Source organism: Ctenocephalides felis, unplaced genomic scaffold, assembly GCF_003426905.1.
Source record: "Ctenocephalides felis isolate EL2017-DRISC unplaced genomic scaffold, ASM342690v1 CF-g0.4_SCAFFOLD_01604, whole genome shotgun sequence".
Classification (NCBI taxonomy): Eukaryota; Metazoa; Arthropoda; class Insecta; order Siphonaptera; family Pulicidae; genus Ctenocephalides; species Ctenocephalides felis.
This window is the reverse complement of record NW_020537758.1, coordinates 9,899,457-9,922,859: the sequence shown is the minus strand read 5'-3', so window position 1 is coordinate 9,922,859 and position 23,403 is coordinate 9,899,457. Positions and strand designations below refer to the sequence as shown.

General features: G+C 27.5%; 1 protein-coding gene across 1 annotated transcript; it reads right to left on the bottom strand.

Annotated features, from left to right (window-relative positions):
- Window positions 1-7,054: 7,054 nt before the first annotated feature.
- Window positions 7,055-7,896, bottom strand: LOC113373325 (spore coat protein SP60-like). Its single transcript, XM_026613634.1, has 4 exons — window positions 7,801-7,896; window positions 7,624-7,743; window positions 7,448-7,567; window positions 7,055-7,390 (listed from the first exon to the last, which is right to left on the bottom strand). The coding sequence occupies exons 1-4, from the start codon at window positions 7,894-7,896 to the stop codon at window positions 7,055-7,057; spliced, it is 672 nt and encodes a 223-aa protein (XP_026469419.1).
- Between the last annotated feature and the right edge of the window lie 15,507 nt (window positions 7,897-23,403).

Below are 23,403 nucleotides of genomic sequence, written 5' to 3'. Positions count from 1 at the left end.
GATTCGGATATTAAATTTTCATTATAGTTTTTTTCCATCTTTTACTAATCTTTCTAAAATATTTTTAAAATTCGTAAAAATTCCACTTTATAACAACAAATGGGAAAGTAAAGATGAATACATACAATTCGGCCCTCACGATATCGATTAGGAGAAGTTTAAGATGCAATTTTGGATATCTTAAATAATAAGAAATTAAATTAATTTAATCCAATATGAAGTACCAGTGTTATGTTATGGTTATGGTTATGTTATACCGTTTAAAAGACTTCAATTTCCAATATAGTGTGAGAATTGAGACTAATCATTTTATTTAAAGCAGTTCTACATTTAACATTGCTCATATTTTAAATTTTTATGCATTTTGGCGTGAAGTGTAACTTAAAAATAATAATAATTATTATTTTTAGGTAAACGGTAGATATTAGTATATTTTATTAAAAAATTGTAGACATGGGTACAGAACAACGTCTGTCGGGTCATTTAGTATTTATATATATCTATCTATCTATCTATATATATATATATATATATATATATATAACATATTGCAAATCTATCACCATCTATTTTTTCGTTTCCAATGAAATCTCTATTTGCACAATGCGACTCAACAATTTCTCATTGCGGACGGTGTTCAGTGCTTTTATTTCCTCTCTATTTTTTCTATTTTTTACATTTTTCTCTTTAAAGAAGCGTCTCTTTAATGTCTCGACTTAAGGAGATAGTGTTTGTTCTCCGGACTACTGAAACTTTGATATATAACATCCGAACAGTGCTGGCAAAAGAATATTTAGGCTTTGAGATTTATAAAATACAGTTTGTTGAATCGTATGTTGACCCAGATTTTTTGATATGAAAATTTGTATATGAAATCGAAATCGATGTATTGACAAAACTTCATTCATTTGCTGATAAGAGATCTTTAGTTCTGGTCTACCCAAAACATAAACTTGTTCTAATATTTATATATAATTAGTTTGACTTCAAAATTTTGTTTATGCTTTCTGATCATTAATTATTTTTTACTGTGTCTAATTTGTTTATTTATTTATATTTATTTATTTATATTTATATTTATATTTATATTGACCAGAAGATAAGATATCTGAATTATTTGAGATATTGTGTGTTTTAACAAAAAAGGTCAGTATTTATAAATTGTAAAAATATATAAATAGATATAAGTTTCTTTAAAAATTATTTTAAAATCTATACGTTTCAGCAGACATGTGCACAAATGCATTTTATTTTGTAGTGGTAAAATATTTGTGGTATATATATATACATACATATATATATATATATATATGCGTGTATATATATATATATATATATATATATATAATACATCACATATGTTTGCAGGAGTGCGGACGTGCCGCAGAAAAATAATTTGCAAGAATTTTCGCCGACACGGCAACATTACGCTCTCGAGAAATCAGGGATGGATGTAAGTGAATTTTACACAATTATTAAAAAAAATTAGAAAAAAATAAGGTACTCTTAAGCTATAAAAATAATTCAAAACAATAGTTTGAAAGTAAATGATTTACCATAATATTTATCTTGGCAAATGCTGTCAAAAGTATTGACATATGGATAATGATCAGTAATTGAAATAAAATCAAACTAGTAGTGTATGACCTTGAGAAAAATTGCTGCAACTTCCAGAACCGAATAAAAAATTTTAAAATCCAAATTATTCTCGACATTCAAAAAAAAAAATTAAATATTTTTTTATCAAAATCGATCTTTTCGTCAACACAAGCAGAGAGTTTTTTGAATCATTCAAATCGGACTTATTTCTCTCAAAATCTACCACTTTTTGCACATTTAACTCCGTATCTCCAGAACGGCTGGACGTGCCTTTTCCAAAAACTTATCACCACTTCTCCGCATCATTACGAATTAAAAGTTCTTTGAATCATTCGAATCGAATGCTCCGTTCTCTCAAAAACTCGATTTCTATTTTATGCACCCTTTGCTCTGTATCTCCGAAACGGCTGGTCCTGCCATTTTCAAAATTTAATCAGCACATCTCCCTGTCAATAGGAATCGAATTGTTTTTGAACCATTCAAATCGGTTGATCCGTACGCCCGAAAACGTAGACGGATAATTGTATCTACGCATATATCCATTTTTCTGAGGTATGCCAAAATGTTCAGAAACCTTCAAAACGTGAAGATATGCAAAAATTTTCAATTTCGATTTTGGGACGATTGCAGTAATTTACCCTACGGGATAATAATAATTAAACTAAAACAATAAAATATTAACATATTATTCTGCATATTGTCGACCAAATAATTTAACTCAATTATTATTTGTGTAAGAAGTCTGAGATAAAACCATAGATTTAATTTGTATATGATACATGCTGACCTGCAGATTTTTAAAATTCTATTTTTCAGCTAGATTTATGTCTTTCATTTTAAAATACAATTCAAGAATATTTTGTTTATTAAACAACCCTAGAAGAGCGTCCGCGCTCTTGTAAAATGTATAGAACGATGTACTCTACATTTCCCATATGCAAATTCATATGTGTGTTGTACTTTGTTGTTTGCACAGATATATATATATATATATATATATATATATATATATATAATACAGTAAAACTCCAAAGAAAGAAAAAATCATTCTCTGAGATATTATATTTGCTGGCGCTATGATATATTACTACAAATTCACACGTTTTTTCAACTTCTTCGCAGAACGAAAACTCAAGTAGGAGAGCTGATGTTTATTTTCAAAAAAATGATATATAAATATTATATTGCATCACTTAACGTATAAAATATGAAATTTATTATTTAACTCTAATACATCTCCCGTCCTCACAATACGAATCCCCAGGACATCTAACATCCTTACAAGATTCATCAGGAACGCACACACCACTTCGACACTTAAAATACAAAGGACAATAAACTTTTTCGCAGGATTTGCATTCTTCATCAGGTCCACAAATCAGGCAACTTCCATCTTCACATTTGTATCCATCAGGACAATTTGTATCCTCACAAGGATCCTGAATATCAATCGTACCTCCAGTACTACTATTATTTTGGGTACATGGATTATTTCCTCGATTAGAACAACAAGAATTTACCCTCAGACAAGGGTTACATGATGTTAAACAACAAGGACGTGCATTGATAAATGACAGAGTAATTGTTAATAAAATTATTATTTGTTTATACATGTTTATTTATGATACTGATGTTTGCAACAAAGTCATCTTGTATTTATATGGCGAGCTGTATAACCTTTGGCAAATTGGTGCGTTTTATCTTTGATAAATTTAACGCAATTAGTAGAAATTAGCGTGATATGGCACCAGTTGGTTGCAAAATTTTAGATAATGTGGAAGTCTCTAAATATATTATATATACATATATAAACATGTTTGAAATAAAAATCAAGAATTATTTGAAGAAATGTTAAAATGTTCTGAAAGCATATAATGCAATTATGGAAATACTAAAGTCCGCATTTCAACTACGAATTCTTCAAAATTTTAATACCAAAGTGTATATGATAATTTTTATTATAATTTAGTAAATTTTATGTAGTTTTCAGTAGTGTAAAAAAATTGTAATGTACAATATGAATTATTATAGTTATGCAAAGTGAACAATGTTCAGAATTCAAAAATAACATTTCTTTTTTTTTTTATTTTCTTATAAATTACAATCTGTCTAAATAAAAAGACATTGAGTAATTAGTTTGACAAATAAGATTAAATTAAAAAAGAAAAACCTAGTGGTTTACCTTTTATTGGTGTACTAAATTATATTATAATTATGGTATAATAAAGAAAAAAAAAAGAAACTCAAATAAACAGTTATAAACAAAGTAAAAAACAAAACAAAACACTATTTTAAATAATATTGTAGAAAAAAATAACAAATTATGGTAGTACTAAAGTCCACATTTCAACTACAAATTGTTCAAAATCTTAATACTCATGTGTATATAACAACTTTTGCTACATTTTAGTAAATTTTATCTAGTTTTCAATAATATAAATTAATAGTAGTGTCTAGAATAAAAATTAAAAGTTATTTGAAGAAAAGTAAAAAATGGTCTGAAACCATATATTACAAATTATGGAAATACTAAAGTCTGCATTTCAACTGTGAAATAATCAAAATTTTAATATCCAAGTGTATATAATAGTTTCTCTTAGATTTTAGTAAATTTTATTTAGTTTTTAATAAAATAAGAAACTGGTAATGTCTAGAATGAAAATTCAAAGTTATTTGAAAAAAAAAATGTAAAAAATAGTCTGAAACCATATATTTCAAATTATGGAAATACTAAAGTCCACATTTCAATTACGAATTATTCAAAATTTTAATATCCAAGTGTATATAAATGTTTTTTATTATATTTAAGTAAAATTTACCTAGTTTGCCATAATGTATAAAAGTAGTAATGTCTTGAAAAAAAAAATAAAAGTTATTTGAAGAAAAGTAAGAAATGGTCTAAAACCATACAAGAACAAATTAAAAGTTTATCTAGATTTTAGTGATGCTCTAAAATTATAACGCCTATAATAAAAATTCAAAATTATTTGGTCTAAATCCTTATAAGGCAAATGATCAAGTACTGAGTTTGCATTTCAACTATAAATTATTCAAAGTTTCAATATCCATGAGCATATAACAGCATTTACTAGATTTTAGTAAATTTTATGTAGTTTTCACTGATGTATATAAATCAAAGACGCCAGAGCAAAATTTTCCAAGATATTCTCAACTAGCTGTAAGTGGAATTCTGTCTTAAGGCAATTAAGGCATCTTGCCTTAAGGCAAATTGCTGGTACTTCCCGTACCAAAAATTATTATTTTTTTAAAAACGATTAACATTTTTGAAAAAATTTTACTTCAAAAGATTCATGAGAAACTATAAATTAGACAAAAAATAACTTTTTTTTGAAAAAAAAATTAAAAAAAAAAAATTTTTTTTTAATTTTTTTTTTTGAAAAAAAAAAAGTTTTCTTTATTTTGACATATTTTGCAAGATCTAAACTTTTTTTCAAAGTAATCGTACTGCTTTAACTGCATAAAGAAGAAATATCAAAGCGCGTAAGCGCCGCGTCGCCGTCTAACGCGTAAACATTGGTACGGAACCTATAGGAATGTAAACAAAATTTATACTTATTGTTAAAATCTCTATAAAATATCGGATAATTTGATGTGCATATGTCTAATGATCATTTTTGACCGCCAAATGGCATTTTTTTTACTTTTTTTATTAGATCTCCGAAACCGATAGACCTGACTTCATGAAAATTTGATCGGTTCTTCACCATGTCAATACAAGTAAAATGTTTTTTGAATTATCAAAATCGGACGCTCCGTTCTCTTAAAAACTGAGTTACCGTTTTCGGCACTTTTTGCCCCGTATCTTCAGAACGGCTAGACCTGCCTTCGCCAAAAACTAATCAGCACGTCTCCTTATCAATACGAATCGAATGTTTTTTGAATTATTCAAATTGGTTAATCGGTGTTCCCGAAATCGTCGACGAAAATTTGTATCCGCACATACATACACACACGCAAACACACACACACACACACACATACACACACACACATACATCCATTTTTTCTAAGGTATGCCAAAATATTCAGAAACCTTTGAAACGTCGAGAAATGCAAAAATTTTCATTTTCGATTTTTTGGCGATTACTATAACTTGCCCTATGGGAAGTTAAAAATATGAAAAACTAGCTGTAAGTGGAATTCTGTCTTAAGGCAATTAAGGCATCGTGCCTTAAGGCAAATTGCTGGAACTTCCCGTACCAAAAATTATTATTTTTTTAAAAACAATTAACATTTTGGAAAAAAAATTACTTTGAAAGAATAAGATTTTTGAGAAACTATAAATTGGACAAAAAATAACTTTTTTTTGAAAAAAAAATTTTTTTTTAAAAAAACATTTTTTTTAAAATTTTTTTTTTTTTGAAAAAATTTTTTTTTTCTTTATTTTGACATATTGTAGAAGATCTGAACTTTTTTTCAAAGCAATCGTACTGCTTTAACTGCATAGGGACAAAATATAAAGCGCGTAAGCGCCGCGTCGCTGTCTAACGCATAAGCATTGGTACGGAACCCATAGAAATGTTAACAAAATGTATACTTATTGTTAAAATCTCTATAAAATATCTGATAATTTGATGTGCATATGTCTAATGATCATTTTTGACCGCCAAATAGCTCATTTTTTTACTTTTTCCTCCATATCTCCGAAACCGCTAGACCTACCTTCATGAAAATTTTATCGATTCTTCATCTTGTCAATACAAGTGAAATGTTTTTTGAATTATTCAAATCGGACGCTCCGTTCTCTTAAAAACTGAGTTACCGTTTTCGGCACTTTTTGCCCCGTATCTTCGGAACGGCTAGACCTGCCTTCGCCAAAAACTAATCAACACGTCTCCTTATCAATACGAATCGAATGTTTTTTGAATTATTCAAATCGGTTGATCCGTGTTCCCGAAATCGTCGACGAAAATTTGTATCCGCACATACATACACACACGTACATACATACATACATACACACACACACACACACACACACACACACACACACACACACACATACATCCATTTTTTCTAAGGTATGCCAAAATGTTAAGAAACCTCTGAAACGTAAAGATATATAAAAATTTTCATTTTCGATTTTTTTGCGATTACTATAACTTACCCTACGGGAAGTTAAAAAGACTAAATCTCACATATTGCAGAATAAAATACCAGAAAAATGTATCAACAAGTTTTATTCATAATTATATATTAGAAAAATTTTATAAATATTTTGACTTAAACAAATATTGATGAAGCCTAGTGGAAATGCACTATTTTATTATAATTGTCACAAATTTTAACAAATTTTTACCAAGGGAAATTTGTTATATGCTCTTATAACATAATACAATATATTTTTTTAAATATATGTAAATACAGACAAATTATTTATATAGATAAATACAAGTACATAATTATAAATTATTGATCGTATGTTTTATTACTCTTAAAGAGCACTGCAATGGCCATCAACACACCGATGTCCCTTGGGACAAATAACATGTCTGCAAGAATCTTCAGGAACGCATTTACCAAAAGAACAAAAATAGTCCTTCGGACATTTTATATTTGTACAAGAATTGCATTGGTGAGGAGGCTCACAAAAAGTGCATTGTCCCAGATAACAAGTTTGATCACTTGGACAAATTACACCTTCACAAAGATCGACATCGACACATTTTCCCAATCTGCATTCTTGGCCATCGGGACAATCTATGGTGGTACAAGGATCTATTGGTTTGCAGGCACCCCTCTGACATTGGTAACCTGGAGGACATCGAATCTGGAAAATAACCCAGAAATTTTACAAGGCACAAAAAACTAAATTTCTGGTTATTACCTGGCTGCAAATATCTGTTATAGGCTCAGGATTTTGAGGACACACAGGACAAGGTTGCATAATTAGATCTATTGGTTTGCATACACCTCTTTGACATTGGTAACCAGGAGGACATCGAATCTGGAAAATAAGCCAGAAAATTTATAAAGCACAAAATCAAAATTTTTGGTTATTACCTGGCTGCAAATATCTGTTATAGGCTCAGGATTTTGAGGACACACAGGACAAGGTTGCATAATTTGATCTATTGGTTTGCATAAACCTCTTTCACATTGGTAACCTGGAGGACATCGAATCTAGAAAATGACCCAGAAAATTTACAAGGCACAAAAAACTAAATTTCTGGTTATTACCTGGCTGCAGATATCCGTTATAGGTTCAGGATTTTGTGGACACACAGGACAAGGCTGCTGCACAATTTGTTCACAAGGATTATTGCAGCAAGGCATTTGTGGTAACCCACTTGCCAAGGTGATTAAAACCAATAAAAAAGTTGACACTTTATACATATTTACCGAATTTTCACAAAACATTTGATAATTATATTTTTTCATGTGTACTAAAGCATAAAATGATCTTGAATTGCATTTATACGGTTACGTATAGAGATAGCGATAATTTGATCTTTGACTTTAGCGTTATCTGCTAATTATAATTATGATTGGTATATGTTATTTATTTATATTTAAATTGAATAATCAAATGTGCAAATAATATAAATGATATACAGAAAATTACACCGAAATGATTTAGATATTCAAACAACTTTCAAATTATTTTTTAAGAATAACTGCACATAATACTATTACAAGATGTCATTTAATATAAAACTATTTTTTTTAACAGAAATATTGCTTAAGAGGCACGCCTAAAAAAAGGTGATTTTTGGGAATTTCTATTAAAAAAACTACTTTATCAATCATTTCAAAATTTTAGGAATATATTTATACATGTTTTAAGAATACATAGTAAAATTTCTGACAAAAAAAATTTAATATTTTTTAAGTTATCGTCGATCTCCAACGGCGCGACAAAAAAAGGCCCTTCACTGCTGCAGTGATTCTGGCCTTCTACGTGGATGAAATTAAAAAAAAAATTCTCGTTAAACTAGATAATATTGTCTGTAAAATGAACTACGATAAAGAAAAAAAAATTGACAAAATGACGGCGTTTTTTTAAAAAAAAGTCGAATTTTACCCAAAATTTTGGTCGTTTTTGGACTGCCAAAATTCGATTTTTGATCCGATCAAAAAATCGATAGTTCATTTCACGGAGAACTATATATAGAACATGTAAAATAAAAATTAGGTAGTGATCGGATCATTTGTTTTTGAGTAAATGCTGCAGCAAATTCGGAAAATGCAGTTTCGAGAAAAACGCGTTTAAAGATAAAATAATCGTTATACTATATACTATATATACAGTCTTTAAATGGCTGTGACTCAAAAACTATTTAAGATATCGATTTAAAATTTTGGTATGTTATTTTTAAAAGTATAACCTATCGAATGATGGAAAAATTGAAAATTTGATGTTTTGAAAATTTCACACTAGTTGTGCCCTTTAACTAAATTTCCTCGATCCCGACAGAGATCAATTCCTTCAGTTTTATCGCATTTTTCTCTGGTAACAACAACCCTCTCGTCGTCAACGTGTTTACCCAGAATGTTTCGCCTTATCTGGAAACGGATGTAGTAACATGGGAGTAGATTTAAAAAATCCCAACACTCCGGACTGCAATATGGCACAAAATGGGAAAACAGACAGAAGGACGCACCAGAGAAAAGGTTATAATACTAGAGAAATAGAGAGACATTATTAGAAGAAAATTATTTTATCTATAATAAACTTGTTAATTTTAGTGTAATATATATCTGAATTTTAAAGTTTTTAATCGTGACTTTTCAACTTCCAGTAGGGTAAGTTATAGTAATTACAAAATAAGTTATTTGTGCAAGGGGATATGTTGATGGTCATTGCAGTGCTCTTTAAAAATGATAGGATTGAGTGTTCATATTTATGCACTTGTATTTATCTATACAAATAATTTGCCTGCATTTAAGTATATTTAAAAAATATATTGTATCATGTTATAAGAGCACATAAAAATTGCCACTTGTAAAAAATATAATTAAAGAGTGCATTTTAACCAGAAATTATCAATACTTGTTTACATCAAAATTTTTATAAAATTGTTCATATATATAATTGTTAAAACACAAAACTTAAAAATTTAATTCTAGCCATTCTGTTTTTTGCGTTAGTAAAAACCAGATGAAATTTACTAAACTTTAGTAAATTTACTCATATGCCCATGAGTATAAAATTTTTAATAATTCTTAGTTGAAATGTAGACTTTAGTATTTTGATGATTTGCATTAAATGGCTTTGAGCCATTTTGTAGTTTTTTTCGAAATATTTTTAATTTCTATTCTAGACACCACCATTTTTTTACATTATTGAAAACTACATAAAATTTACAAAAATTTAAGAGCAACTTTTATATACACTTTAGTAATAAAATTTTGATTAATTGGTAATTGAAATGCGGACTTTAGTATTTCCTTAATTTGTTATATATAGATTCTGAGCATTTTCTACTTTTTTTAAAATAATTTTCAATTTTTACTCAGGACACAACAAGTTTTTCACATTGTTGAAAATAAGATAAAATTTACTAAAATATAGTAAAAACTTTCATATACACTTTAGTATTAAAATTTTGATTAATTCACAGTTGAAATACGGACTTCAGTATTTGCAATTTGTAATATATGGTTTTAGACAATTTTTGCTTTTTTCAAATAACTTTTAAATTTTGTTCTAGATATTATATTCTATTTACAATATTAAAAATAAGATCAAATTTACTGAATTTTAGTGAATCTTCTCATATACACTTTCGTATTAAAATGTTGCTTAATTCACAGTTGAAATATGGATTTTAGTATTTGCATAATTTGTTATATATGGATTTCGAACATTTTTTATTTTTTTTTTCAAATTACTTTCTAAATATAAGTAAATTTTCTTCTATACACATGGGTTTAGAGAAAAATTTTGCTATAGAAACAAGATTCCTATTGACAGAGAGATGTGTTTATTAGTTTTTGGCAAAGACTGGTCAAGCCGTTTCGGAAATATGGAGCTAAATATGCAAAATAATGCAGTTTTTGAAAGAACTAAGCACCCGATTTGAATAATTCAAAAAACTTTCTGCTTTTGTTTTGGAGAAAGAATCTTTAATTTTTTTAAATTAAATTTCCAAAAAATATTTTTTTTATTATTCGGTTTACTTAAAATCACTCATGAATTAATATATTGATTTTTTATTGATGAAGTCGATTTTTCACACATGTCTGAAAATTCATGCAACATGCCACTTACAACTAGTTTTAATATATGCGTATATTACATTTATAATATTATTTTAAACATATAAAACGTTAGATGCAATACATCTAGATTTGAAATACACTATGCTCCGTTGTCGTTTACTCCGGTAATGTTGCGCTCGCTACTGATAACTGATAAGAACGAATTTCACAAACACACAAACGGACAAATATTTCTATACACGTAGTGAAATGTACATAAAACATTTATATATATATATATATATATATATATATATATATATATATATATCCATTCCATTCATTTTAGCAGCAAAGTGGTAGGAAGCTAGCTAGCTAGAGCGCTGGCTGGGTAGCCGGCTACTGCACTTCCGCACTCTCAAAACGTTCCACTGATAAGAGAATGTTGCCACACCATTCGGGTGGAATCAAACAACCCCCGTGTAATATCATTCTACTGTTTTCGAGCAAGCTTTTGCACCACCCCACGGGGTAGACCGAGGGTTAACGAATTCTTTATTCAAACGAGAAAAAAAATAACACGGGTAGATTTATCGAAAATTTTCCGATATTATTTTAAAGTAGAGGACAAAAATGTGTATAGAGACATCACAAAATTTGATATTTTACATCAAAACATGTTTATACGTAATATTTTATTTAGTGTCCCATACGTAACCGGTACGGCGCAAAGTGCTGTAACCTGGAGCAAGGGGTCGTTCAAGGTTAAAGTACAAACTAGCGTACCGGTTATAAATGGGTCATTTTTCAAAATATGATTGATAATATTTTTTTCAAATAACATTGTTTGTAAGTAGTAATACTATTACAAATATGCAATTTTAAAATATTGTATAATTACGTATTCGCCATACAACTCTTTACTTTCGCATGTTTTGAAATTACTTTATAAAAGATAAGAAAAATAAGAATTATAGGACTCAATATTTTGTGAAATTTTTCAACACGATTTTTAAATAATATTTTTAATAGTTTTAAAATTTTTAAAATTGATCCTGGATTTTTGGATAAAACGCGGATGAAAAATATTGCACTTTTCGCCTCATTCTAAAAAAATGATTCAACTTTAGTTTCCATCAGTCTGTGGTCTTTCAATATACACGCAATATATTTTGATTTTCAAATTTAACATTATAAATATCTAATTTTCAATTTTTTTAAGTAAGCCAATGATCTATATACTATATATTAATATCTCACATATGGAGAAGTTCATGGAAATTTTTTCAATACCAAATTATCACTCTATGCCTAGCTAATATATTTTATTAATATCGTTTTTAAATATCATGTTTTTTATTAATTCTAGTTCAATTTTTATAATCTTAATAAGAAATTCCTATGAGGAATTAATTATATATCATATATTATTATCTCACATATGGAGAAGTCCATACAAATTTTGTTAATACAAAATATTTCCTATACCTGGTTAATATATTTTTTCAATACTGTTTTTGAATATCATATTCTTTATTAATTTTAGTTCAATTTTTATAATCTAAATCATAAATTCCTATGAGGGATTAATTATATACTATATATTATTATCTCACATATGAAGAAGTATACGCAACTCTTTTTAGTACAAAATATCATCTGTACCTATAGCTAATATATTTTTTTAAATATTGTTTTCAAACCTCAAATTTTTTATTACTTTTACTATTATTTTTATATTCTAAATCATAAATTCCTATAAGTATGAGTTTGTTAGCTAATGAACGAAAAATTAATTGTGTTTACTAACGGTAAACCCATATGGAAAAAATTAATTATTCGAACATGAATGCGCTTTTTGTGTTTTGCATTTACTCTGTTAATTAAAGCAGAATTTGTACAAATATGCATATGTTAATTACTTTAATATAATTATTAATAACCGGGGTTTAATTCCACAAATTATTGAAATGTATATGTTATAAATAATAACTGGATAATGGTAAAAATTATACAATCTGGCGCAGTTCAAATACCCAATTCAAAACCTAATTTAAAATTAAATTTAAAATGACATTTAAAAATATATTTTTCAAGATATATGTTTTATAAAATAATATAACACTCCTTGGGATATTATAAATCGCAATTTATAGTCGAAAAATAACACTGGACAGTCACAAATTTCAAAACAAAAATCCTGTCATCGATACTTTTCAATATATGTTTCCCATATTTTAGAAAATAATGCAATAAAAAGAAAATAAATTTACAAGCTTGTAATAATAAATTTTGTGAAGTCAATATTTGCATAAATAATTGTTAGTAAATGCAAATATACTGATATTCGAATATAAACCGACTTCAATTTAGAAAATCGATTACAAGGACAATTCAAATTTTCTCATCGATTGTTGTTGGTATGGAGAGGCTTTAAATCTTGCCAAAGGCCTGAAATAATATTTAACATTACTAATCACTGCAATATTTGGAAATGATGTTTAATAAATAAATAACGTCCATAAAATCATTCTCCCAACCGACATTTATTTAACAGAATCAGTCAATTCGTCATCCGACAATAGTCGGTTTTGGTTTTGTATCTATAGCTTTTCATTGTACCCATTTGGTACAGAATTGTGTATGAAACATTGTGTGTAGTTTGTTAGTGCTAATTTGATCTGCTGTTTATTTTGAACAGAAATACCTGCGGGGATTCCGAATGATTATTCGTGCGAAAATGTTACCAAGTACCAAGTTACATTGTGTGGGACGAAAGAACATAAGTCGGGTTTAAAATGGTATAAAAGATCGATTTTCTGATAAAACTAGATAAAATTTACTACATTTCTATGAAAACAGTTTTATACATCCCGATATAATAGTTTGGAATAAAACGACTTTGAATTCGATCTTTCATTTTCATTAGCATTTAATAGAAAATTCCGGAGATTTTTTGGTTTTTGTCAAATAACTCACAAATGTCATATGAAAGCACCCCTTTTCAGTTATATAGAAAGCAACTAGAATCAAATACTAAAGATTTTATATTATTATCCATATACAACATATTTTCAAATTTCTCTGAATCTGCGTTGATCTAATTATATCATCTCCAAGGTGCAGAAGCAAAGCAAACCTAATCTCACCTTCGAAATCTGCCTACGCCTCTCCCCTTATGTGAATAACAAGTACACGTCTTATTTTACCTGTATCAGCAATCGTTTACAACGTACAATTTCCACCCATTCCAACCCATTCCGACCCATTCCAGGGTAAAAAAAACCCTACTCGTGGTATCATTTCCATCCGCGAGATTATTCGAAGCTGACGCTGCGCATTTGTACGGGGACGAACTTACCTGCCGAAGAAATATACTGGAAGGAAAGATTTTTAAGCCCACACAGACAATTTCGATGATACGAATCTCTTCTGCGAACACTTTGCAGATTTTTTCGATTTTCTTGCCAAGGTAAAGGACCGTTGGTATTGCGATACGGAACTCAGATACATCGATCGTTGATCTTGATTTAAGGTGCACAACTAGTGTGAAATTTTCAAAAAATCGAATTTTCAATTTTTCCATATTTCGATAGGTTATACCTTTAAAAATAACATACTAAAATTTTAAATCGATATCTTAAATAGTTTTTGAGTTACAGCCATTTAAAGAGTATATATATAGTATATAGTATAACGATCATTTAATTTTGAAACGCGTTTTTCTGGAAACAGCATTTTCCGAATTTGCTGCAGCGATTACTCAAAAATAAATGATCTGATCACTATCAAAATTTTCTTACATCTTCTATATATAGTTCTCCGTAAAATGAACCATGGATTTTTTGATCGGATCAAAGATCGAATTTTGGCAGTCCAAAAACGACCAAAATTTTCGGTAAAATTTGACTTTTTTTTTAAACGTCGTCATTTTGTAAATTTTTAATTTTTTTCTTTTATCGTAGTTTATTTTACAGACAATATTATCTAGTTTAACGAGAATATTTTCTTTTATTCCATCCACGTAGAAGGCCGGAATCACCAATGAAGGGTCTTTTTTTCGCGCCGTTGGAGATCGACGATAACTTAAAAAATATTTAGTTTTTTTTTCAAAAATTTAACTATGTATTCTTAAAACATGTATAAATATATTCCTAAAATTTTGGAATGATTGATAAAGTAGATTCGTTAATATAAATTCCCAAAAATCACCTTTTTTTAGGCGGTTACACTAGTTGTGCCTCTTAATTGGAAAAATTTTGTACTTAACTTATTCCTTCGCTATTGTGCTATTACACCTGGGATTGCAAAAGTTCATGATGTCAAAAATATTTCTTATTTTTCAGATTTTTTTTCTGATGTGAAACACGGACTGCTATTTTTGTCATCAGAAAACAAAATTTAGTTTATTTTTTATTTATAATATAAGACTAAAAATATTTTTTGTGAACTTGAAGCTTTTTCGAAATACTCCTTCAATTCTACTGAGTATGACATAAAATCCTATGTCGAAACGTTTGTACACGAAATAACGATCTTGTGTATAAATGTGTGTATATATGTGCATGTGTATAAATAAGTCTAACGTGTTGAGGTTTAGGCATCAGACGTGAAATTCATTGAGCATTTCTCGACTTTGTTAAAGAGATTAGTTTTTGTAATAGAATCCTGCTAAACTCTCGGAACGAGGGGAGTTCTTTTCTGTGTGAATTTCTTTATATATACACATATATACATACATACATATATATATATATATATATATATATATATATATATATGTATATATATTCTCTAGTGTTAGTTTATATTCGTAGTATGCGGTGATGGAAAAACTTTGATCATTTTTTCTCGCCTCTGCTCGTTTTCTTTGCACCACGTACATATAACTTCAAGAGTATACATGTAAAATATATTAACTAACACCGATAAGTTGGTAAAATATAAGCTGGTAAAAAAATTATTCAATTTGGGAACTGGCGATCTAAAAAGTGTAAGGTTGCTTAAATCGTACCACTGCTTAAGTCGTAGAAAAGTTGATCTCAGTCTTAGTTTTATATTTTTTTTGAGTAGTAGGTACGACTTAGGCACCTAGGCGCCTTAATTTCACTGATACCATATTTTTGAAATATCCAAAAATGGCTATCGTATTCCGAAAATAGCTAATTATAATCTAACTGAATAAATATTTTATACATTTTAATTTTTTTTGAAAAATTCAATCGCAATTAACCATTATTTTTTTAGGGGGTACGACTTAAGCAACCTTACCTTAAAAATATAAAAAAATGAACTTGAATTTTAATTATCTATGTCCTATTTGCGCAGCTGTAAATTTTTTAAATTTTAATATACTAAAATTGCACTAAATATTATAGCATTATTTCCTTAGGGGGTACGACATAAGATACCCTAGCTTATATATTAAAAAAAAAATTATTTAAGTTGAATCTATGTCTTTTGTTGAAAATTTGAATATATTCATTCTTATTTTTATTTGTTACTTTATTGATATATTGATCTTATCATTTTATCAATTCACTATAACACTCTACAATTTAACATTTCTTTGAATCCACCTTTTTTATTTAACGATTTTTCATTTAAAACACTATTTTTTATTTCAAAAATTACTTTAATTGATATTATCAATTTATTTAGATCGTATTGTTTTGTATATTTGCTTCTTCTTAAAATTTTGGAAAATGTTATTTATAGAAGAAATTTAAATTATCAAGCATACTTTTATTCAATAAAATATCTCCAACTAAATAGCAAATTGTTCATAAAAAAAGTTAATATATGACTAATTGTTTTTCTAGTATTATTTTATTATTCAGAAATTTTATTTATATTATTTATTAATTTTATTTTTATTATTAATTGCTTTTATTTTATATTAAATCATAATACTACGGATATTATTTTTATGTAAATTCTATCCTTTGCACTCTTATTTATTTAAATTTATGTTATTATTTATCAATATTGCTAGATGTTAATTATTTAACAGTTGTAATAAATATTGTAATTAAAAAAAATATGACTAATAAGACAAATAAAAATTGTTTTACATTTTAGTTGACAGCTTTTAAACAAAACTTGACTTCTTTGCTTTTGAAAAAAAATCTTCGGAAAATTCTACTTTTTGGATAAAAAATCTTAGATCCAAAAATTGGTTTTGTGCTCTTACTATGTTCAATGTAATGAAATTTTGTAGTACTACTTATGCATTTATACTTTTTGTAAACGTCTTCGTCCCAAATATTTCTTGGATTAAATGTGAAACTTTCATATTTATGACACCCATATATACTATTTTAAAATCTACATATTATCAATGGAATTGTCAAGAAAAGTTAATTGGAAATATATTACAATCAGAAAAAACTCATTTAAAATCAACAAATTTTCTGTGACAAAAATGTAATAAATACTGTCAAATAAGCAAAAATAAACAGAATTTTTCTAAAGTTGAGTTTATTCGATTTAAGTGGCACGTTTTTGTTGAGAAAACTATAAGATATTCCTAGGATATTATAAAATACTAGCAAACCCGACGAACTCCGTTTCGCCACCAGATGTTTTCGTGAGAAAGATGAAGAAATTTTTTGTTTGTTTTATATTTGAAAAGAAAAAAATTGATCAGGAAGGAAAATCCGACTTATTTTTATATATATATATATATATATAGAAGATAATCTATTTGCAATTATTTAAAACAGTTATTGATTCTTTTTATTACTCGAATTTTTAATTACGGTGCGTGAAGTTCCAGCAGCTTGCATTAAGGCACGATGCCATGCACAACTAATTTTCTTAGCTATAAACCTTGCTGAGCTTTGCGAGACCTTTCCAACGAATGCAAAATTGTCGAAATCGGTTCGTGCGTTCTGGAGTTATTTCGTCAGGAAGGAAAACCCGACTTATTTTTATTAGTATAGAAGATAAATATAATTTTTTTCCACCAGCTGTCCTATTACGATTCGCATTTGTTTCTCAATCCATTCCTTAGGTGTGATGTAATCCTTGATAGCCGCTCTTGAGAGCCGTTTTATATTGCTCACGAATGTTTTGATGTACGTTCCCTTCGCTCATTTGCTTTTTATACAGACATCGAGGAAAAAGGTTAATTTCTTCTACGAAGTAAAAGAATTTACCCGACTTACGCCGCAAAAACGTGATAATTAGATGGAATAAAAATTTTATGGCGTTTGGATTAGCAATAGCTATTTGTTAAGGGTTCCCCATTACAAACTTAGGTTGATAGAAAAAATATTTTAAAATAATTCAATTCATACATGTAACATATATTTAAAAATAATAATATAGGACGGTATTATAGTAATTCAGATTTGGTTTTAAAATCTGAAATTTTACTTTAAAAAAAATTGACAAGTTTTTTTTGCTTTCTTAATAAAACTTGATAAATTTATAATCTAGAGTCACACACACACACACATATATATATATATATATATCGGTTGTTTCTTCAATGTTTAAAATATGATTTATAGGTGAATTTTATAATTTAAATTTTACTTCGAACATAACTCTTTAAAAAATAGCAGAATTTTTATAAAATTATAACTAGCAAATTTTTTTTAAATTTATTATGAAGATTATTGGTTTAAGATTATTGGTTTAAAGAAAATATTATTGGTTTTGCTTTGGAAAAAATATGTTCATAATTTTAAAGTTTCAATGATAATTAATTTGTACCACAAAGCAATAAAAACTAGGTATAAGTAATATTTTGCTGTAAAGCAAGTTGCATACACTTTCCACTACTTGCACATAATTCACTTAATAAAAATTAATAGTTTTCATAATTTAAAATTATAGTCTTGAATCTTGAAAATTCTGATAATTCGACCCAAGTCTGTGCAAACATATTTCTAAATTATCTTTTATCACTGAGACTTTTTTTGATATTTTCTATATTTTTAAAATGATTTGTTCAAACATTTATAAAGAATAATATATATTTCAAAAGTTCATAAAATTCCTAAAACTTTGAATTTAATTTAGAACTATAGTTCTAAATAAAATTAGTACTGAAAATTTTGCCTAAACTTGAACCAAAAAATATCTCTCTGTCTTATTACTATTAACACTCCTACATTTTCTTAGTATTTTAAATTTTGCATAAATTTACACTTTTACAATGAAATTATATATCTAAAACTATAACTAGATTTACAATTTTTATAAACATGTATCAGATGTGATATGTAGTGAGCAAGTTTATCAAATTTCAATAAAATTTAAATAATTTTAATGATTTAAATTATTCATTACACAAAATCCCACTGTCTAGTATTTTGCATTTGTAAAATAATTTCTTTAAACCCTTATAAAGTGAAAAATATATTTGAAAACACTTTAATAATATTCAAACTTTATTTTAAATTTGAGTTAAATTTTTTAATGAAATATTACAGAAAATCTTTCCCATTACCACTAATGAATTTTTGAGTAAAAATCACGTTATTTTTAGGTTGTTATTTGTTTACTCATTTTTTTTATTACAAAACTTTCAAGTATTTTACCAAATTCAAATCCTGATTTGAACGGGATAATTTTTGATCAAACTTGCCAAATACTTTAGTGCATCTTTAAAAGAAATACTGCTATTTTGAAAATTTCAAATTTATAATTCAAACTTAGAAACTTGAGGCAGTTGTGTTATTATTTTCAACAGTGATCTTAAAATTGTTATCTACGATTACGAATCTTTAGCTTGAATAAAAAAAAATAGTCAAAATTGGCCTTAATAACCAACAAATGGTCATAATTTCATCAAAGCTCTAAGTTGAACTTAAAAAAGCTCATACTTACTACCTGGAGAAGTTTTCGTTGATTTTAATTTGTTGAGGTTTAGGCTGAATTTTAAATACTTTTTTGTGCGGGACTTTAATTTTGAATTATAAATTTATTTCCAAAATTATATATGCTTTCTTACTATATAATATACGTATTTTAACAAACTATTAAAAAATTATGGAAAATACTAAAAAGTATCTGAGTGTAATAGGATTCTTCAGACAGATACAGTTTTTTTAAGTTTGGGCAAAGTTTTCAGGATTTTTTTATTCGAGATTTTTATCCTAAATTATGAAACAGGATTTTATAAGCTTTCTAAATTTATATTACGACTTATAATTGTTATAGTAAATGATATATATCTAAACATATATATATATATATATATATATATATATATATATGTTCATCATGTTATTAAACTACTAATTGCATATTTAAACTTTACAAACATCTAACCACTACACAACGATTTCTCCTCGTTCTATCAACAAGACTTTTTGCCTGTGTCTATAAAATGTATATGTATGTCTGTTCGTCTCAAATCTCTTCGTAGAGTAAGTTTTCTTAGCGCTGGAAAATTGCTCGGCACTGTCCTCTCATTAAAATTACACCGTGGCTAATGAGGCAAAAAGTCGAGAAAATGAAGTAGCAAATTCAACAGAGGAAAAACGAACTAGACTGTACTCCTCTCTCTATGTTTGCATATATTATTATAGTATATTATTTGTGAGAGAATAATTTTGCAAAGGCTATAAACTACTATTATACAAATTAATCGAACGGGGTGGAATTATAGAGAATGAGCAATGTTAACATAATGCTGGAGATCAAAGAAGTTTATTGAAGGTTGAACGTATTATTGCTAAATCAAAATATTGCTGAATCAGAAAAAAAATTGTTTTGAGAGAAAATGAATAAGCAAATAAATTTGAATCATTGATGCTTAAATATCAACATGTACTTGTAGGCATATATGACGGATTTCAAGAAATATCGTTTCATAAAACCACGTCTCTCAATTCCCATATATATGTCCCTATATATAAAATAGTATTTACTTTTCTGTCGTCGTGTTCATTCATAGTCATGGCACCACTAAATCAACATAGTTTTTTAATCAAAGTTTTCCGTAAAAGCGCGGACTGATATCCGCACGTATTAATAAGCCAACCCGGATTTAGCACAGGATACACACAAGGTTCCTCTTTCATACGAGCGAAATTAAAGTTTTTGCGATTTTCCACGTAATAAACAAGAGGAAAGGAGGAAAGGTCATATTTTTGTTAGCAATATTTGTATATACATATACGTAGTTCATCATGTTATTAAACTACTAATTGCATATTTAAATTTTACCAACATCTAACCATTTTTGTCAGAGGTTGTATTTTTCGCAAAAGTACATATGATAGACTTCTTTAAATTCCCAAATCTTTAAAAATAATTATATATATATATTTTAATTTTAATTTTGTAATTTTTGATTATTACACACGCACAAAATAAAAATAAAATAAATAGAAATTAACAGATTTTCGAGAAGAATCGTGCAGCCTGTTATAATTATTATATTAAAAGTTATTATTTAAATAGTTTAATATTTTCCAGCCTTTGGCTAATACATATTTACCCAATAAAGTATGTAAGAAATTTAAAAAGTATATTTTACAATTTACAAAGCCTATAGAAATTTGTAAACACTTTTTATAATCCAGGATTATAAAAAAATCCTGAAAACTCTGCCTAAACTTAAAAAATCTCTATCTTTCTGAGTCACTCAGTTATGAGTTACACTCAGTCATTTTTTAGTATTTTGCATAATATTACAATAAGTTGTTAGAACATTTATAAAATGTAAAGTATATTAAGAACACCTGTGAAATTTTGCATGTAACTATTGTATTATAAAGCTTATAAAAGTCTGCAAATATATTTCATAATTTTAAATTATAGTCCCAAGTAAAAAAAACATTAAATATCTGTCTAAAGCTAAACAATTCATATATATATATATATTAATTATCGAAAGACACACAGAGGCATTTTGGAATTTTGCATGATTTTGCAATAATTTGTTTGAAAATTTATAAAGTGTAGTATGTATTTTGAAAGCTTATAAAATTCTGTAAAGATTTTTAAAAATTTAAAATTATAGTCCTGAGCAAAAAAATCCTAAAAATCCTGCTTGAAATAAAAATGAGCCTGCATATAATTATTTGAAATGAAAATTGTTGAAATTAAAAAAATTGTTCATAGTTGTAAATTTGTACTTACACTCTTTTAAGCACAATTTAATTTAATTTTTTTTCGGAAAATCTAAAGATGTTTTTGCACCATATTTGTGGTATTTTTTGTAATTACAATGCATAAAGGTTTGTTAAATTTATTAAGTTAAATCTTGTTCAAAAGATTTACATGTAAATATTCGTAAGCAAGAATTCACCAATTTAATTGGAAGCAAAAATTGAAGAATAAAAAAAGCAGAAATGCAAACATATATTAAACAGTAAAGTTTTCAAATATCTAAAAAATAATTTGTTACAATTTTATATTGAGAAAATGTGCATTTTATTTGTATTAAACAAAAGTCTCTACCTATGCATGTATATATATCCTATCTTACTTCAAATCTATATTCCTCGCAAATCTTTAAGGATTCCTCCGATTTCGATAATAATATCCATCGAGTTTTCAATCTGCAGAATAAATATCTCCGCAAAAGTGCATTTTATATTTCAAAAACATCCATAGGTACATATACTAACACTTTGCTACACAGAAACACTTTGCTAGTTCATCTTAAACAGAGGCGAAATTTTATTAGAGAGAGAGCTGGGGAAAAAGTAGATAAAGGATAAAAATTATATATAAAAATAGTATGTAGATAAAATATATTTGTTAAATTCATTCTCTTTATTTATACAATGCTTTGAAAATTTTTTGCTGTATTTTTTTTTCAAAATGTAGTTCAGTCGGGTCTAAAAGTCTATATTGTGTTCCGTAAGCATAGTTTTGAATTGTCTTGGATTTCTCAAATTATTTTCATATTGTAGTGAAGGTTTCATTAAACTCTAGCTTGTTTCTCCAATATAAACTAAATGCAACCTAGGCAGTTAATTTTATAGGCAAAATTTCTAAGTCGTTCGGTGTTGAAAAAAGTTTTTGTTTCGGCAAAAATAGTGTTATTCCTGTTTTATAAAATATTATTTCCCAAACAAAATATAGTCCTTCGATCCCTTACTATTCGCCCCAAACTTGTCCAACTTCCGCGCATCTTTCCTTTCCCTCAATGGGAAAAAGCCCGAGTTTTCCCGCACTGGGAAAATTTCAAACTTTTCATGACACGTCCCATATTATAATATTATTTAATATGTTTCCTTGCACCGTTCGCGGCATACATTAAAGTTTTCGCGTCGCAACGGAAAATGCAATGTGAAACTAAGGAAAAACACAGGAAAAAATCAGAGAAAAAATATTGGTGTGTAATGAGGTAAAATATTAAAATAAATTGAGAAAACACTCACCCGATATTCCGTCGTAGGTCCACCATTCCTCCCAGCTCGCTTTGATTTCTAGAAAAAAAATTGAAATATTAGATTGGACCTAAAAATGAATTTACGTTATTATAATTATGATTCCAAATATCGTACCTCTACTAAAGAAAATTACTGCAATTAAATTCAAACATGCATAAATAAGCCCGAGTAATAACAAACAATAACGCTCGCTCTGCATAAAAATTAACATACGTGTGTTTGCATTTGATTCTGAATTGGAAATAAAAACACAAACATTACTAAAAGCATTTTC

Coding starts and splice junctions, on each gene's coding strand:
- LOC113373325 (XM_026613634.1), bottom strand. CDS start 7,896: ATGCCTTGCTGCAATAATCCTTGTGAACAAATTGTGCAGCAGCCTTGT. Junction 7,744..7,800: donor TAACGGATATCTGCAGCCAG/GTAATAACCAGA, acceptor GTCATTTTCTAG/ATTCGATGTCCTCCAGGTTA. Junction 7,391..7,447: donor TAACAGATATTTGCAGCCAG/GTAATAACCAGA, acceptor GTTATTTTCCAG/ATTCGATGTCCTCCAGGTTA.